This window comes from Somniosus microcephalus, chromosome 26 (genome assembly GCF_052327205.1).
Source record: "Somniosus microcephalus isolate GS21.2 chromosome 26, FLI_Smic_1.0, whole genome shotgun sequence".
NCBI lineage: Eukaryota > Metazoa > Chordata > Chondrichthyes > Squaliformes > Somniosidae > Somniosus > Somniosus microcephalus.
In genome coordinates this window covers 19,866,462-19,881,370 of record NC_141012.1, presented here as the reverse complement: position 1 = coordinate 19,881,370, position 14,909 = coordinate 19,866,462, and the positions used below count along the sequence as shown (strand labels likewise).

Genomic DNA, 14,909 nt, shown 5'->3' with positions numbered 1-14,909 from the left:
GGCCTATAGTACACTCCCAGCAAAGTGCTTGCCCCCTTTTTGTTTTTAAGTTCTACCCATATGGCCTCATTAGAGGAACCCGCTAATATATCATCCCTCCTTACAGCAGTAATTGACTCCTTAATTAATATTGCAACACCCCCTCCCCTTTTACACCCCCCTCTGTCTCGCCTGAAGATTCTATACCCCAGAATATTGAGCTGCCAGTCCTGACCCTCCCTCAACCATGTCTCCGTGATAGCAACAATATCGTACTCCCATGTGTTCAACAACAACTTCAGTTCATCCACCTTATTTGCAAGACTCCTTGCATTAAAATAAATGCCTTCCAGCCTTGCCATATTGCCTTTTGCCTTCACATATTTGCTCTGCCTTCCCAGCTGACTTGTTTTTTCCTCCGTATTTGGCTGTAAATCACCCCCTACTATAGCTCCACTCTGTATCCCATCCCCCTGCCAAGTTAGTTTAAACCCCCCCCAACAGTGCTAGCAAACCTCCCCGCAAGGATATTGGTCCCCCTCTGGTTCAGGTGTAAACCGTCCGACTTGTACAAGTCCCACCTTTCCCAGAAGCAGACCCAGTGATCCAGGAAACTAAAGCTCTCCCTCCTGCACCATCCCTTTAGCCACGCATTCATCTGTTCTATCTTCCTATTCCTATACTCACTAGCACGTGGCACCGGGAGTAATCCAGAGATTACAACCTTTGAGGCCCTGAGAGAAGCAGGACGAACATGCATGGGGCTTTGCCAAGATAGTGGGCTTCCCCATGGTGCAAGGCGCTATTGACTGCACCCACGTGGCTTTGTGGGCACCCCATAACAATCCTGAGATCTTCCGTAACCGCAAAGGCTACCACTCACTAAATGTGCAGTTGGTGTGTGACCACAGACAGCGAATCCTCAAATTAAATGCCCGTTATCCTGGCAGCAGCCATGATGCCTTCATCCTGTGCTAGACCGGTGTGCCAGCACTCTTCCAACCATCACGTCAAGCTCGTGGCTGGCTGGTCGGAGACAAGGGCTATCTGCTCTCCACCTGGCTGATGTCTCCCCTCCGCAACCCCAACACTCCTGCTGAGCACTCATATAATGAGAGCCAGGCTGCCACCAGGAACATCATCGAGCAGACCATCAGGGTGCTCAAGTAACGGTTCTGCTGCCTGGACCGCTCAGGAGGAGCCCTCCAGTACTCAGCTGAGTGGGTGTCCCATTTTGTCGTGGTCTGCTGCATGCTCCACAACTTGGCCATCATGAGGGCCCAGCCCTTGCCACCAGGGATTGCGGGACCACTTCAGGAGGAGGAAGAAGGAGAGGAAGAGGAGGATGAGGAGCAACAGGAGCGAGGGAGGAGGCAGCCACTCAATCGGCCTTCTGGAAGGGCGGTCTGTGACCGCCTGATCAGACTGCGGTTCCAATAAATTAAACCCTGGATCCCCGTTGTTCACCACATCCCCATCATTCCATCCCTGTCGCAGGCCAATATCACAGCGCAAAGCTGAAATGAGAGACACCACAAAATAATTCAAACTGAATTAATAAATTTATCAAATATCAGTGAACACATATTTACAACAACAATATTACCTATTCACCCTTGTGCAATCCCTTAGTGCCTCTCATTACTGTGCCTTTGCCTACTCTAGTGCTCCTATACTCACCCACCAACCACCTACCTGTGACGTCACTCCTTGCTTTTGCTGTTCTTTTGGAATTTGCTGGGTTTGTATCTGCCGCCTCCTCCTCCGCTGCTGCTGCCGACCCCTCGCAGCCCCGCTGCCTCTGCCTCCTGCGCTTTTTAATCCTCTGCCTCCTCCTCCTCCTCCGCTGCTGCTGCTGCTGACTCCTCGCAGGCCTGGAGTTCCAGAGCGGGAATGGCCCACACCTGTTGCCCATGCTCGCATACATTTCTGGCAAGATTTACTCCTGGAGCGCAATTGACAGCAGGAACTCTGGATGAGATTTGTTTGCTCTGCTAGGCCAGGGACACAGATTATGTAGCTGCTGGCACCATGGTCGAAGTCAGCTAACTCTGTTGCAACCTGGAAGTCAAACCTGGAATCTTAGGGGTCTCCACAGCTTTGATTCGCATTCGGCAGCATCCTGACTAGCTGAGCCATCGGTGAGCCCTGTGAGGCTGTTTGAAGTTCATCTTTGTTTGTACCAATGAATATTTAAAATTGTACTTTAATAGTCTTCACTTAGCTACATCTGTTACATGTGTTTTTCATTCACAGAATGGCACACAGCTGTTAAAACGTGATCAGTGCACCGTAAAGGAAAATAACAGCTCAAATTTAAATAAATTAATGCCATCCTGGTGGCATTGTGGTCAAATCTATCCAGATTTATGACAGTAACTGGATTAATGCAACAATCTGGGTGCCACTTGTGCTTGAGCTGCGAAGAGCTGATTCAAAGCCCAACTTTATCTAGTGCCAGCTTTTAGCAAGACACAGATTTAAACCCTGCTCCTGTAACAAACTCAGTTTCCAAAGCATGGGGAACTCAACAGTTCTGCCTGGGATGAAGGATCCTGGTCTGAGAGGGAGATCTTTTGTGAAACCTGGCGAGGCGACAGCGAGATTTGTGTTTCAAAAGCCTGTAGGTTGCAGGAGGAAGGAAAGGCTGAGGGAAGGAAGGACATTCACAGTTTTGAGACCCTGGGAGAGAATGAAACAATGAGCTTTGATTTCAGTGCAGTGAGGGTGCAGAGGAACAATTGGAACATAGAAGGAACAAGTGAGGCAAGTCTCTGGTTCTGATGGCATCCCTTCTATTGTCCTAAAGACCTCTGTGTCTGAGTTTCCCCTGCCTCACACTATCTCTTCAGTCCACCATTTCTTCTTGGAAATTGAAAAGTGGAAGGAAAAGAATGTTAACCTGAAATATTTTGACAAAGAAAAATGATGTTAACCTTCCTTTGGATGCAACTGTTTTACTTCCATAGAAATGCCAACAAGGTTTTGAGACTACTTCTGTATCCCAAAGTTTAATGCCAAAGTGTTGACTCGTGGATCTGTGAATGAAAGAATAAACTGAAGTACAACTGCCACACAGTACCTCGTAGCCTTGACAGACCCTAAAAAACTCTTTGCAGAACATGCATTTGCAACTGGCTGTCCTTCTGGTTATACTGGAAGTCTACATCACTCACTGTCAAAGATGGAGTGCGTGCACTGTGAGGTACATCGCATCCAGGCTGAATCATTCAGAATCACTGTAGCCTGCAATGCCTCATTAGAAAGCCAGACACTGGAATGACAAATTGAGTTTATTGCAGGCTTGGATAAACAGGAGGAAAGCGTGAATAAAATGTAATGCTTGTATTTCAGTTGCAGGAGGACATAATCTGAAACTGCACAAAATCTGCATCAGCAATAGAATGGCAAACAGCTGCCTTTGATAACTGGACATGGTAAAACTGATGGCAAAATAACGGAATATTGGGACGCACCTGTCAATGCATGGCAGTCTGCAGCCTTCCGGTCTCAATATCGAGTTCAACAATTTCAGATCATAACCTCGGCCCCTATTTCATTTTCACTTATATTTTTCCACTCCTTTCCTTTCCCCCCCCCCCTTTCCTTTTGTTTCTCTCTCACACCTGGCAGCTATCTTTTGCCCTGCCAGTACACTTTACACCTAATCACAGCCTATTACCATCTCGTCTAGCTTCTAATCTCTTTTACTTCTTTTGGTTCTTTTATTCTTTTGTCCGATCGCAGCCCTGCCTTCGATCTAGTTCCTTTTCTCTCCAGTTTTGAAGAAGGGTCAAACCCGAAACGTCGGCTCAAATTTCTCTCCACGGATGTTGCCTGACTTGCTGAGTTTTTCCAGCATTTTCTGTTGTTATTTCGGATTTCCAACATCTGCAGTATTTTGCTATCGTACTAGTGTTTGGTTCACTGCCACACCTCTTCTAGGAATGCCTACCTTGAAGAAGTTCTGCTCTTCTCTGCGACGGGATCTCCGTTTGGCTCTTCAACCTTGTTCATCTTCATTACTTTCAGTTTCCCTTCTCGTGTTTGATCAGGTATCTGCCGATTAGGCAGTCTGCAGCCTTCCGGTCTCAATATCGAGTTCAACAATTTCAGATCATAACCTCGGCCCCTATTTCATTTTCACTTATATTTTTCCACTCCTTTCCTTTCCCCCCCCCCCTTTCCTTTTGTTTCTCTCTCACACCTGGCAGCTATCTTTTGCCCTGCCAGTACACTTTACACCTAATCACAGCCTATTACCATCTCGTCTAGCTTCTAATCTCTTTTACTTCTTTTGGTTCTTTTATTCTTTTGTCCGATCGCAGCCCTGCCTTCGATCTAGTTCCTTTTCTCTCCAGTTTTGAAGAAGGGTCAAACCCGAAACGTCGGCTCAAATTTCTCTCCACGGATGTTGCCTGACTTGCTGAGTTTTTCCAGCATTTTCTGTTGTTACATGGCATTTCATTGTTGCTTCTGCATATTCTAACCAATCTCTGGGTAAAGAAGTTTCTCCTCAATTCCCTATTTGATTTATTAGTGACTATCTTATATTTATGGCCCTTAGTTCTGTTCTCACCCGCAAGTGTCAACATCTTTACGTCTACCCTATCAAACCCTTTCATAATCTTAAAGACCTCTATCAGGTCACCCTGTCTGTGTGAGAGGGTAGGCATGTATCTTGTGCTCTGTTCTCGAGTCAATGGTGCCTTTGAAATGACTTTTGTGGTATGTATGAGATTGGCAAGGTTTGAGTTGGCTTTCAATTTTATCCTCGCTGTTAAGAAGCACCTCATCTTACTTCCAGTTAGTGCCTACCTTGTTGTTATGTGGAGAATCATGCCCACAGGCTATTGCTGTTTGATGCTGTGCACCAATATAACTCGTGCTTGGGCCAAGTTGGAAGGGGCTGGCAAAGAGTTATGGGGATTTTTAATTGATTACCACTCAGTAATCAGTAATACAGAAAATACGTGAATATAGTGGTGTTTGATTATTGTATGCAGCTGTGTAGCATGATGTGTAAGAAATGTAGAGATTTTTGCTTATTGGTATAATTCAGTTCCGAATGGTTAAGAATTAGTGCAAATCTAGCCAGTGTAGTTGTGTGCTAGCACACAATTTTCAGGGATCAGCCCATTTTTATAATTATTCATTGCTCCAAGTGCAGATTTGGACATGTGCAGTGAAGTAGTCTAGTGGTGGGACCAGAAAATTGCATGCAGATGAAGTCTTAACTGGAAGTGGTAGAATTAAAACATATGAGAAAGAGCAAGTACAGATCAGCCAGTTCATTGAGTCTGTCTGTTCTGCCATGGTATAACTTCTGTGCACCATTAGCCCCCCGTTGCCCTGTCCACGCAGCCTGGGAGAGGTGAAAAAACAGAACAAAAACCTTCGGTCAGCTGAGGAAAAAACTCAATGGGTCGATTTTCAGTGTGCCGTGAGGCGGGCTTTCAGGCGTGCGGGGGGCAAAAATCCCGAATTCGGGGGTCCCGACACCACCCCGCCCAAAACCCGCCTCCACGTAAATGTAGCCAAGTGGGAAAATGCAGTGAATATTTAAGTCCACTAGATGGCGCGGTTCATTTTCCCCTTTAGAATTTGAGAAAAGGGTTATGGGTAAGGCCATGTGATGCCAAAGGAACCTCCCCTTTCTTCACAGCCTCCATTTTCTAGATCCAGCGTGGGGGGTGTGCTCAGGAGAGTTGGGGTGAATATGACTTTTTAAATGAACTTAGTCTGCGTAAAGTACAACTAAAACAGCATTTAGTGCAGCCAGACATAGTTTTAAAGTGATATTGTTTCCCAAATCACTCGATATCACGGGGATGCTTGTAGATTGTCCCACCATGTGCTGGTGTTAACCTTTGTTAAAATTGTTGTTGAGCCCTTGGGGCTACGTTTCGAACGAGTTTAATACTTTCTGTTTGCTTGTAAGAGGTGACAAGTGATAACGGGACATACGAATGTATGGTATGATATGTTTTGTTTTGTATAATGATTGTTAGTTAATTAACTGCCTTCACCTGTGGTTTGCCTCATGTTCTGTTTTGCAGCAAGCCACTGCCGTATTTTGTCGACTGTGTTTTATGTATTTACAATTTCATCCTAAACCCAGACCCAAGTTATTAATACAGAATAAAAAACCCCAAAAACGAAAGTTCGTGTCCTGTGCTGCTCCATTTCGCCAGGCTACACATTTTGGTACCAGGAGTGGGGTCTGTTAGCTTGGAGTTTCTCAGGTTTGGGAAAGTTACATAAAATACGGCAGTGGGGGAAGAGCGGTGTGGTGCCAAGTGGACCTGGAGACGGACGGAGAGTGCTGCCTGGGGTTGCTAAGGAGGACCAGACCAGACAGACGGGATCCAGAGGGCGCCAGGACCAATCTGGGAGAGGACCCATCAAGGCACCGAGGAGGGACACCATTGGAGAAGAATCGTCACAGCGGCCATCCCATTCAGTGACTGTCAGGGACTTGTGAACTGAGTCAAAATGTTAGACCCTCCTGAGGAGGCGGGTGGAGCTCACAATTCGGATGGTGAGGACAATACCTCGAGTGTGGGTGAGGGCAACCAGATAGATCAACTCAAGGCACAGATTTCAGAGTTGAAAAAAAACCATGACCAAGCAATGGCAATTATTGCCACTCTAGGTAATGGGGCAACCAAGTCATATGTGTATGTACCCAGAGAGCGTCAGATCCAACCATTCAGTGGTGAGGTATCTAAAGATAGTCGTTCAGTTGATGAGTTCATTGAAGAGGTTGAAAGTGTACTACGAGCTAGAGATCAGACTCCTGCAGAGCAGGTAGATTTCATTCGATCTTTGTTGAGGGGGGCAGCCCTACAGGAAATTAGGTTACGGTTGGGTGGAGAGTCTAAGCAGCCCAGTGACCTGTTCAGTTACCTAAGGGGGGCTTTCACCGAAAAACGCAGTGAGTCTCAGCTGTTAGAAACTTTCTATGGACGCAAGCAAGAAGAGGGTGAAGGTTTCCAAGAATACTCACATGCACTCTCTCAGATTATTAGAACTTTGGTAAAGCAATCACCTGATGCTGTGCCGGACACAAAACGGGTTGTCAGAAACAGATTTGTTGATGGTGTTAGAGATCCCTCACTCCGGAGAGAGTTGCGCAAGTTTGTACGAGACAACCCCCAGTCTACCCTGTTCGATGTACGTGAGGAAGCTGTCTTATGGTCCTTAGAAGACCAGCCCTGTAGCACTAAAGTTGCAAAGAGCAAGAATGTAGTGTGTGACAGTACGGGGAGGGATCTTCAGTGTTCTGCCATTGGGGTACCAGGCAGCCAGGCTGTCACTTTACAGGATGTTCTTAAAGTGGTGGCGGAACAGGGTAAAGCTATCGGGGAACTAACAGAGGCAGTACGGGGTCTTGCTCTACAGAAGGAAAACACGGGTAATGACAAGGTTGGGAAACCTAGAGCCAAGCCAAAGTTCACTGATGAAGGTCAGCCTATTTGCTTTAAGTGCAACGGGGCGGGGCACATTGCCAAACAGTGTCCTCAGAAGCACGAGGTAGCAAACACATCCACCAATGCTGGCTGGGGTGCAGGAAAACTAATTCCCTCGATTGCCATGAGCCGGGCAATGCGAGGAAAACCTGCAGGCTCTCAGAACAGTACTGGTATTCGTGACAGATTTCTTGACCGTGCAGTAGGTAAATGTCCAGTAGTAGATCTCAAGATTGGGGGGGTTACTGCTAACTGTTTACTGGATACCGGGAGCCAAGTCAGCACTATTACTGAAGTTTTTTTCAGAGAGCACTTACTTGGGAGGGATGAGGATATGCTGCCTACAACCGGGTGGCTTAAGATCACTGCCGCCAACGGGTTGGACATTCCCTACTTGGGCTACCTTGAGTTAGACGTTGAAACTATGGGCATAACCTTACCCGAATGTGGTTTCCTGGTAGTCAAAGAGCATCAGCAGTCACAGCCTGCAGCACCAGGTCTTATTGGTATGAACATCATCAGCCGATGCAGACAACTAGTTCATGCTGAGTTTGACACTACTCTAGGGGGAAAGTTGGATTCAGATTGGAGGGAAGCATTTCAGCAAGTACAACAGTGTAACATCACTCCAAAGTCATCTTCTGTCCGTGTAGCTGGTAGGGGTGCTGTACATGTGCCTGCGTCTTCCATAGCTACAGTCTACGTAAAGGGACTTAAAACTCAGTCAGGTGGCAGCACTAAAATGCTGTTGGAGCCAGGTAACACACCATTGCCAGGTGGCCTGGTAGTTGTCCCCACTCTAGTTGAATCAAAGGGACATTTATTTCCAGTGCAGGTGGTAAATTTCTCTGAGGAGGATGTGTGGTTAAACCCCAGGACCAGGCTTGGTATTCCGACTCAGGCAGAGTGTGTAGACAAGGACTCCTGTGAGGTGCGATTTCAACGCATCTCCGCTGACACAGAGGAAGTAACTGTTGGCAGACAAGAAGGACAGATGACAGACAAAGACATTCAGTTGCTTTTGGACAAACTACACATAGGTGGCACACAGGGCCAACAAGCAGAGTTAGGTGCACTTTTAGCCAGGTATTCGGAAGTATTTGCTTTTAAGGATGAGGACCTAGGCTACACTGATAAAGTTGAGCATGAGATTAACTTGGTAGATGACGCACCAGTTACAGAGCCATACCGTCGTATCCCACCTACACTGTACAAAGAGGTGAGGGACCACATCACTAAGCTTTTAAGAAAGCGTGTCATCCAGGAGAGCAATAGTTCATACGCTTCACCCATAGTGGTAGTTCGTAAGACTGATGGAGACATACGACTATGTGTTGACTTTAGGAAACTAAACTCAAAAACCAGATGTGACGCATTTCCTTTGCCCCGCATTGACGAGAGTTTTGATGCCCTTCATGGTGCAAAGTTCTTCTCGACCATTGATCTTGCAAGTGGGTACCACCAGGTTGCTGTTCGTGAAAGTGACAGGCCTAAGACTGCTTTTACAACTCCTTTTGGCCTTTTTGAGTACCTCAGAATGCCTTTTGGTGTCTGTAATGGACCTGCGACTTTTCAACGACTTATGCAAGTGACTATGAGCGACTTAGTGTTCCACATCCTATTAGTGTATTTAGATGACATCCTTGTGTTCTCTCAGACCTTCCCGAACCATTTAGAGAGGCTTGAGACAGCTCTAAGACGACTGAAAGAGACAGGTTTGAAAGTAAAGCTTGAAAAGTGTCACTTCCTGCAGCAGGAAGTCAGGTTCCTTGGGCATCAAATTTCAGGGGAGGGTATAGGGACAGATCCAGAGAAAATTGCCGCCGTAAAGAAGTGGCCGGTCCCCAGTACAGTCAAAGATCTGAGGTCATTTCTTGGTTTCTGTAGTTATTACAGGAGGTTCATTGAGGATTTTTCTAAACGAGCTGGCCCTCTCCATGACGTAGTCAATGCATGCCTTAGGGAAGACAGCCCAGCAAAAGCAAAACGGTTGTTTGAAGGTTCATGGACAGCGGCGTGCCAAGCTGCTTTCGAACAGCTGAAAGAAAAGCTGATCAGTGCTCCAGTGTTAGGTTACGCAGATTTCACTCAGCCTTTTATTGTAGAGACGGATGCCAGTAACCTAGGATTAGGTGCCATCCTCCACCAGCAGCAGGGAGATAGGAAGAGAGTGATAGCATATGCCAGTAGGAGGCTCCGTAATGCTGAAAGAAATGACAGAAACTACAGCAGTATGAAACTAGAGCTCCTCGCCCTCAAATGGGCTGTTTCAGAGAAATTTCGAGGTTACCTTCTAGGTTCCAAGTTCACTGTCATAACAGATAACAACCCCCTGTGTCACCTTTCTATAGCTAAGTTAGGTGCTGTTGAGCAAAGATGGGTGGCTCAGTTAGCTGTTTTTGACTTTGACGTCAAGTACCGCCCAGGCCGCTGTAATGCAGCAGCAGATGCCCTCTCTAGGCAGCCGTTAGCAGGGGAGCCCGAGTCAGACAGTGGGGATGCGGACTATGATGGTTGTGTGGCCATATGTAATGTCACTCACAAGGGAACAGCTCTAGGACCAGACTTAGGGACAGCAGGAGTCAAGTGCTGTAAAGTCAGACAGATCCGTGTTTCGGACGCAGAAGAAAGTACTGAGCGTAGTGAGTTGCAGGGTAACACACCAACACTTCCCGGTTACTCTAAAGAGGAACTACGTAAGTTTCAGGACACAGACCCCACCCTCAGCGTGTTTAGGAAGTTTTGGGGTGAGCAGCGGAGGCCAACTTACAAGGAGAGGTCGCAGTTATCCAAGCTAGTATTATCCACGTTAAAGCAGTGGCCCCGTATTTGTGAGCAAGATGGTTTGTTGTACCGTGTAATCGAGGATGTCCATGTTGGTGAGTGTCACCAGCTACTACTGCCCTCTTGTTTGAAAGAAGTCGTGCTTGAAGGTGTGCATGATCGTATGGGCCATCAGGGAATAGAGCGCACACAGAACCTTTTGAGACAGAGATGTTTTTGGGTTGGGATGTATGGGGATGTGGAACAGTGGGTCAAGAAATGCGAGAGGTGTGTTTTGACAAAAATGCCCCACCCCAAGATACATGCCCCTATGAAATCATTTCTAGCCTCCCGGCCCCTTGAAGTAGTTGCTGTAGATTTCACCATGCTGGAACCGGCCTCCGATGGTCGTGAGAATGTGTTAGTGGTGACCGATGTTTTCACTAAATTCACACAAGCCTTCCCTACTCGGGACCAAAAGGCTGATACCACGGCAAAAGTCCTTCTCAAAGAGTGGTTCATGAAGTATGGGGTCCCAGAAAGATTGCATTCAGACAGAGGTCGAAATTTTGAGAGTGAAATCATTGCCGAGCTGTGTAAGCTTTATGGTGTAAAGAAAACCCGCACTACCCCACACCACCCAGAAGGAAATGCTCAATGTGAGAGATTCAACAGATCTTTACATGATCTTTTGCGTACACTGCCTCCAGAAAAGAAGCGCCGCTGGCCTGAGCACTTATCTGAGTTGGTGTATGCCTACAATGTAACACCCCATGCTACGACTGGCTACTCACCGTACTATCTGCTTTTCGGGGTTCATCCACACCTTCCTGTAGATGCTTTATTAGGTCAGGAGCAAGTGTTAGACAAGAAACATGAGTGGTTGGTTGTCCACCAAGAGCGTTTGAAGGAGGCACATGCAAGGGCAAGAGAGTACACTGAAAAGAAATCAGCTCAAAGAATTGAACTTAACAAAGACAAAGTGTACTGTCCAACCATTGAGGTGGGTCAGTTGGTATACTTACGACACAGGCCTTTGGGTAGGAACAAAATTCAGGATGCGTGGGGTCCTACTGTGTACAGAGTGGTGGAGGTACAGGGTACTACACATGCAGTTGAGCCTGTAGAGGGCGGTCCTTTAAAAAGGGTCCATAGAGTTAATCTTAGGCCATGTGTTACCCCTGTCCCTGAGCCTAGGCGGACGAGAACCAAGTCCCCTGTCACCGTACCCCCTGTCACTCTTTTGACAGAATCGTTGCCAGAGCCCTCTGATACTGAGTTTGTTGTGGTAGAGGAAGTCACCTATCCAGAGTTAACTCAGGAGGAAAAAGTAAACAATGATCCTGTTGGTAACGCCCAAGATGTACAGGAATCAGAGGCTGTTTCTGAGCCAGAGCATTCAGACCCTTCTGAGTGTGGGACTGAGGTTGAGGTACCCATTCCGGCTCCTCGCAGAACTAAAAGAGCCAATGCTGGGGTAAACCCTAACCCATACCATTTGCCTCAGTCAGCCTGTAATGCAGTCTCACTCAGTCCTGAGGTGTTCTCTCATGTTTTATCGAGTCTGGGTACTGCATTTTTTCGAGAAGCTGTAAAAGAAGTGAAAAATGGGTGCTAAGTCACCGAGGACGTTGACTTTAAAGCAGGGGAGAATGTAGCCAAGTGGGAAAATGCAGTGAATATTTAAGTCCACTAGATGGCGCGGTTCATTTTCCCCTTTAGAATTTGAGAAAAGGGTTATGGGTAAGGCCATGTGATGCCAAAGGAACCTCCCCTTTCTTCACAGCCTCCATTTTCTAGATCCAGCGTGGGGGGTGTGCTCAGGAGAGTTGGGGTGAATATGACTTTTTAAATGAACTTAGTCTGCGTAAAGTACAACTAAAACAGCATTTAGTGCAGCCAGACATAGTTTTAAAGTGATATTGTTTCCCAAATCACTCGATATCACGGGGATGCTTGTAGATTGTCCCACCATGTGCTGGTGTTAACCTTTGTTAAAATTGTTGTTGAGCCCTTGGGGCTACGTTTCGAACGAGTTTAATACTTTCTGTTTGCTTGTAAGAGGTGACAAGTGATAACGGGACATACGAATGTATGGTATGATATGTTTTGTTTTGTATAATGATTGTTAGTTAATTAACTGCCTTCACCTGTGGTTTGCCTCATGTTCTGTTTTGCAGCAAGCCACTGCCGTATTTTGTCGACTGTGTTTTATGTATTTACAATTTCATCCTAAACCTAGACCCAAGTTATTAATACAGAATAAAAAACCCCAAAAACGAAAGTTCGTGTCCTGTGCTGCTCCATTTCGCCAGGCTACATAAGTTTCAAAGGAGGCGGGTACCTGCCCCGCACTGGGACCTGCCGACCCGAGGCGGGAAGGGATTAGTGCCAATTAACTGCCTGTTAACAGGTAGTTAACAGGCAGTTTTTAGCCTAATCCCTATTTTGAAGGGTGTCGTGTGGGATTCCCGACGGCTCCAAACCACGCCAGGTTAGAGGAGGCGGGCCGTCGGGTTAAAGGACTTGGAGGGGTCGCGATGTCTGTGTTCAGGTGAGTGATGGGTGGATGAGTGCAAAGGTAAGCGTGTTTGGTGTGTAAAGAAGTTTAAATGACCTGTACTTACCTTTACAGCCTTTCTTCCTCTAGGCTTCGGGAGTCCATCATTCAGCCGGCACAGAAAGCAGAATGGCTGCGATCTGTCAAAAGTGACAGCCTGCAGCTTTCAGTGCCGGCGAGAGTTTTAACTGAGTCTGTGTAGAAGGACTCAGGTTAGAAGTAAGACTGTCAGTGTTTGCCAGCTTCAAACAGCTGTGAAACATTGATATTTCATCTGCCAACACATCTTGACAGATGAAATTTCAGTCTGTGACGTCACCTGTTGCCGGGTGGCCCTTAATTGGCCTGCTGAGCCCGCTGGACGGGCTCAACAAGGTCAATCAAGGGAAAATCGCGTGGATTGGCCGCATCTCGATGGAGGCGGGACTACAACCTGAAAGTTGTAGTCCCGCCTCCTTCCCGACTTCTGAATGAAAATCCAGCCCCAAATCTTTACAGCTTTCGGAAAGGCTCAAAAAGCATTTTGACCATGCTTGGGGGGGGGGGGGGGGGGAAATGGCTAAGAAGAGACTGGCAAAAATGAAGGGACAGGAAACCCAATGTTGTGGGGGGGGGGTGGAAATGGCTAAGAAGAGACTGGCAAAAATGAAGGGACAGGAAACCCAATGTTGTGGCATTGCAGGCAAGCAAGGGAGTGGCCCACCACCTGAGCACCTGTTTGATGGCCAATGAAGTGGAGCTGGTGCTCTATAAGGTGGTTGTTACAAGGGTGGCCCTGTTTGTCACTTTGAAAGCAGATGGCATAGATTCCTCAGACAAGGATACTGATGGACGAAGATTTGCTTGAATGGGTCCCAACTGGGAGTAAGGAAAAATTTGTATTGATGTAACACTTTATGCCATCTTTCACAAACTTCTCAAAGGGCTTCACAATTAATTATGTTTTGAAGTGCAGTGACTATTGTTCTGTAGTCAATGACAGCCAATTTGAACACAGCAAGGTCTCATAAACAGCAGTAGATGAACGATCAGCTAATCTGGTTGTGATAGTGTTGGTTGAGAGAGGAACGTTGACCTGGACTTTGAATAGTCCACTTCAACCAACAAAACCGAGTCTCTCTGCTTAGACCTGTACCTGAAAATGAAACATTCTCTCAATCCTGCACTACAGTGCCAGCCTAGATTTTGTGCTCATGTCCTGGGGGAGAGCTTGAAACCACAGCCTTCTGACTCAGGCAGGCAGCCGGAGGAAATGGCAGAGGGTTGAGCATGACAATAAGGTCTTGTAGCATCTCTGGTCAATCTGGTTACGACTGACCTTGGAATGATGTATGGATGTTCAGCCGTAATTGACAGGCAGAAATAAACTTAATAGGAAGGGAATTAAGTAAGATATGAACAGAAATAGTTGGCTAAAAGTGCAGATAACATCAGTTTTGCTTTTATGTATAGCTAAGCTTTGCTGCTGACACCAGTTGTCGATCCCTCAATGTCATCGCATATCAACAACATATAGAGCAGTCTGCTTGACAGCAGTGGCATTGACAGCTGCTGTCAGCAAATAAAAGACACAGAACTGACTAAAAGCATCCTATGAACTTCACAGTACAAATCATAAAAAGCAATACCCTTGAGTGGAATTCAAGGCTATAATCTCATCTGAGGGTTCAGGCATCACCTGAACCCCTTGTTGAATTTATTACCTCGTAATCACTCCGAGCTATCCATTGTTCTCTATTTTTCACAGTTAGATTTTAAGTAAAGGGAATTTACTGTTATACCAAACATATGGACTAACTGGTTCTGTAGGCACAGCACCCGTCTGCTCACTCTGTTTGTCTTGATAGTCTGTCTGGCAGCAACAGAATCAATAATATGTTATGTCATTAGTTTACATTTGTCACCAAATAACTTGGAATTGGTCACCAGTAGATTATTTGTGTACATGTACACAGCGTATATATTGCACTGGGGCATTGAAGCTTTAGTTGGCTAATTAATGATCCACATTTTCACTTTGCAAAGGCCATTTTTGTTTATTGCTTAATGATTTACTTGCTTCCCACTATATTTATATTCAAGCTTGTTTCTCAATCATTCACTGAGGTATTATTGTAAAGTATTATTTCATGTAA

General features: G+C 46.3%; 1 protein-coding gene across 7 annotated transcripts in view; it reads right to left on the bottom strand.

Annotated features, from left to right (window-relative positions):
- LOC147100332 (uncharacterized) overlaps nucleotides 1–1,915 on the bottom strand; it is a 146,608-nt gene extending 144,693 nt beyond the window's left edge. For 3 of the 7 annotated variants that reach the window (XM_085967924.1, XM_085967925.1, XM_085967926.1), the window contains exon 1: nucleotides 1,675–1,915. In XM_085967924.1, coding sequence (XP_085824050.1) covers nucleotides 1,675–1,906 — 232 coding nt within the window. In that variant the 5' untranslated portion in view covers nucleotides 1,907–1,915. The remainder of the gene's footprint in view (nucleotides 1–1,674) is intronic. The other 4 variants (XM_085967923.1, XM_085967930.1, XM_085967929.1 and 1 more) reach the window with 3 other exon arrangements.
- Nucleotides 1,916–14,909: the final 12,994 nt, after the last annotated feature.